Source organism: Oppia nitens, unplaced genomic scaffold, assembly GCF_028296485.1.
Source record: "Oppia nitens isolate AA-2021 unplaced genomic scaffold, nextdenovo-longstitch-racon4-pilon3 scaffold15_pilon_pilon_pilon, whole genome shotgun sequence".
In the NCBI taxonomy this organism is placed as follows: Eukaryota; Metazoa; Arthropoda; class Arachnida; order Sarcoptiformes; family Oppiidae; genus Oppia; species Oppia nitens.
In genome coordinates, this window is record NW_026533194.1 from 1,612,837 (window position 1) to 1,617,409 (window position 4,573).

Here is a 4,573-nt window from a genome sequence, read left to right on the forward strand (position 1 = left end):
TATGCAATTTTTGTTTACAGTACTATACATTTAATATAACGGTATATAATTTATATAAGTATAAAACCTTGAATTGAAATATTAGAAAATATGAATAATAATTACCATTTAATACATGTTTCTTATACTGTTTATACATAACTAATAATGTTAATAAAAAGTATATGTATTTTACTTTTTAAAAAAACTAATATTTCAAAATACAGGGTTAACTGATGTTTAAACCAATTCAAGCATTTGTACCACAAAATATAGTTTTATATATATGTGTATATACTGTATATATATTATAATTTATAAATTTATACAGTGTATGCTTTTAACAAAATTCATATTTTTGTATTAATGATTAATAAGAAATAAATAAATAAAAATGTTTTATTGCTTATTTTATTTTTAAAAATTATTTTTCTAGATAGCAAACTAAGTAAAAAAATAAGTGATAACTACTGATAATTTATATAAAAGGGTTTTTCATATATTTAGCACATGCGGTTTTTGCTATAATTCTTAAATGGTGTGAGATATATTAATTTTGTAAAAAATGTATTAAAAAATGATTTACGCGTGATATTATAAAATATTAAATTTTTAATTTTGATCACGTGATCATATTTATTTTGGGATATTTGCAAACCACTATGTCAGAACCTAATCTATAAATGATAGAATAAAATTTTAATTATATTTTTGTAAAGCTTACATTGAAAATTTATGGAAAGAAAGAATTTTTAAAATTGGTCTAAGAATAAAATTTTTATGGTTTTTCAAACTTGTGGAATAACACATTATATAAAATAGTCAAAAATAAAATGACGTTATTTATGGATAGTAGACACTAATTAGATAAAGATTTTAACACTATTACTTATTTTAAAACAAATTTTTTTTATGTCGAATATTTTTTTAGATATTCAAATTACAATAAAAAGCACAACATAGTAATTTGATAATGTAATTTGTAATTAAATTTTATTATTTTAAAAAATATTCGTGATAAAAAAAATTTGTTTTTAGAATAAGTAATAGTATAAAAATCTTTATCTAATTAGTGTCTACTATCCATAAATAACGTCATTTTATTTTTGACTATTTTATATTTAAAATTTAATATTTAATAATATCACGCGTAAATCATATATTAATACACTTTTTACAAAATTAATATATCTCACTCCGTTTAAGAATTATAGCAAAAACCGCATGTGCTAAATATATGAAAAACCCTTTTATGTAAATATAATACATTATATATAGAGATGGGCAAATAGAAAGTTTCTAATAAATTTCTCTAAGAAAGTTTCTAGAAAGTTTCTCAGGAATAAATTTCTATAGAAATTTAACTTTTTTGTTATACTATGGGATCCCCATATCTATAGATATTGTAAAACTAAAAATATATTAATGAGACATATAATACTATACATATAATATTATACTATATAATGTAGATTACTGTATAATACTGCACTATATTATACAAATGGTATACCTATATAAATAATTATAATTATTTAATAATAATAAGTTTTGTAAAATTTTATTCACCATTTTATTATATCATAGTTTAATATAATTAAATAAATAATTTTTTTACTTTAATTAATAATTAAAATACTAATAATAATATTTAAATATTACTTATAAAAACAATATTAAAGATAACAAATATCGAGAAAACAAAATTAACCATGGGGATCACATATATAGAAATTTCTTTTAAAAAATTTCTAGAAATTTCTCTATTATTTTATAAATTTCACTTTTTTGCCAACACTAATTATATATGTAAAAAATGAGGGAAAAATTAAATCTATACAATAAATAGTTATATGTTTTAACTTAAAAATATATTTCAATAATATCTATTTTATTAATAACATGTGTTGTCCACTATAGAGACAATTGCATTTAATTAATGCTTCCTGGCAATGCTTATTTACTTAAAAAAACATAAATGTTTAAAGTCATAAATTCAATACTTCCCGGGTAGAGATTTAAACCAAATTTGATTTCAGAGTAGTATTACTATAAACAAATAATAATTAATGCGTATAAACTTTGTACCATCAAACTAATGAGTTACAGACCTAAAAACATATTCCCACTGTTGCATCAATACTTAATCCTCCAATGGAGTACTAATGCAACTATGAATCTGACCTGTGATTGGTAAGTACCGGAGCCATGGACCTCAACAGTATAAAAGCAACTGTTAATGATATGGGATACAGGATCCAGTTTTAAGAGATCTAATAATTTATATATATTTTTCACTGTTCATTATATTATTAATCAATAAATGTAATTATATAAAACTTATTATAATCAAATAAAGTATTGTTATATTTAATCATATTAAACTGAGTATCGACTGATTTACCACCATCAACACTACCATCAACATCACCATCATCTACAACAACTAATAGACTAGTGGATAAACTACGCGACTGCACAACAAAATACTACAGTATTATATACATAATACAACAATATAACTGCTAGTCTTATATATATATATATATATATACTTGAGATATATGAAATTACTTGTAATATGTGATCCTGAAATCTATTTATATAATCTATAATTTATTTATTTATTTCAAATTATTTCAAATTATCGCCCCAAACAGTCCACGTATTGTTATGATATTTCGGTTGACTATTGACAACACTGGGCGTCCGCGATAACGGCTGGACAGCTGTTTCATTGATTTTCAGCAACCGATTCCACAACTGTGCGACCAATTCTGGATAGTCCTGAACCCGGTTATGATACTCGCACGGGTCGTCCCGTATGTTATACAAACACAGCTCTCTGGTCGGCCGGCAATTGGTCGACGCGTTGGCCGGTTTTGGTCCGCATCTAATGGTCGACTCGTTCAGCATATCATAGTTGGGTTGTCTATGCATTTGTCGCAGCACTTTATAGGCGTTACTATTCAGTCGATCGGTGATCTTCAAGTTGCCAGCCCTGTCCCGAGCACTGGTAGGCGGTACATACCAGCCATTGCCGTCGGGTTCCTGTCCCTGTATGAGTTTCCAATTATTCCACATAATAGCCGATTGATTAAGCCATGGATCAATGTTATGTATGATCTCCTGGCGCCGGGATGTCTCCCTGTTTGTCAATGTTTTCCATTGAGAAACACCTGATAATTATTGTAATTACTATTATTATATAACTATTATAATTGTAAATAAACTATTGGTTTGGTATAATAAACCGTATATATTGTTTTGTCCTTCAATTTTGGCACCGATAGCCTCCAACACTGTCGGCAATATATCGGTCACATGGATCAGCTCATCGGATACATAGCCACTGGTGTTCAATAAGGGACTCCATATGAATGCCGGCACTCGTATACCTAAAATATCAGACAAAAAACAAACAAAAAAACATACATTTTATAAATCAATATTTTAAAAAATTTAAAAATTCATACCTCCTTCCCATAGATGCTGTTTTCCACCTCTTAATGGTGTATTGAATGCCATATTATCTAAAAAATTAATTGAAAACAATTAGACAAAAATAACAGTAAATTTTAGTAAATGTTTTTTCCCCACCCCACCCCCCCCCCAATTAACTATATTTGTATTATTATCATCATTACTATGTGTCATTCCCTGAGGTCGGCCACCATTATCGCTCAAAAAGATAACTATCGTGTTGTCTAACATTCCCTTTGAGTGCAACCTATCGACAATAGCACCGACCGATTCGTCCATAATGTAGGCCATGGCAGCCAACGTACGGCGCCTTTTATTCCTAATATTGCCAATCATATCGATATACTTTTCGGGCGCTTCAATAACATCCGACAGGTCTACCGCATGTACAGCTTGATGGGCCATATAGAGAAACATGGGTCCCGTTGAGGGATCGTGTTTATCGATAACATCCAGACACCGGTGCTTATAGTAAATGGTTGAATAGTTACCGACAGCATCGTAGACCATATCTAGGTTACGGTGTATGTCTAGACCGCAAACACCCTTATTGGTGATAACCTGACCGCTCTTATTCACCCAAAACTGTTCGCACGACTGATGCGAATAGTAGTCTTCGGCTGCATTCCAGTAGCCCAGGTGTGTGTCAAAGCCCCGGTAGGTCGGTGTGTATTCATGCTTATAGAAACCCAAATGCCATTTGCCTAAAAATTTTAATTAATAAAAAATTTGAAAAACAATTATTAGTTTTATATAATTAAAAAATATCTACTAAACTCTAGAGAGTCTAAATGTTTTGTTATAAATAGTTACAAATAATTTACTTTATAAATATTTATAAATATATTTTAACACATATATTAGTATATTAAAAAATGGATATTTTTGTTTTTTTAAAAAAATATTTATATGATATCATTTATAATAACAAATTATAATTATAAATTTATAAATATTTTATATCTCATCGTAATTATCACTACTGGGCGTACACAACGGTAGTGTATAATACCGGTTCAAAACAATACCGTCGGCGGCCAGTGTGTCGATATTGGGTGTCCGCATGTGATCGGAATGATAGCCAACATCAGCCCAACCGTAATCGTCGGCC

General features: G+C 28.1%; 1 protein-coding gene across 1 annotated transcript; it reads right to left on the bottom strand.

Annotated features, from left to right (window-relative positions):
* Nucleotides 1-2,603: 2,603 nt before the first annotated feature.
* Nucleotides 2,604-4,573, bottom strand: LOC128963853 (arylsulfatase B-like). The gene is made up of 5 exons (XM_054310380.1): nucleotides 4,491-4,573; nucleotides 3,627-4,166; nucleotides 3,456-3,512; nucleotides 3,234-3,377; nucleotides 2,604-3,158 (listed from the first exon to the last, which is right to left on the bottom strand). Exons 1-5 carry the CDS (start codon nucleotides 4,525-4,527, stop codon nucleotides 2,614-2,616), a joined length of 1,323 nt encoding a protein of 440 aa, XP_054166355.1. The 5' UTR covers nucleotides 4,528-4,573; the 3' UTR covers nucleotides 2,604-2,613.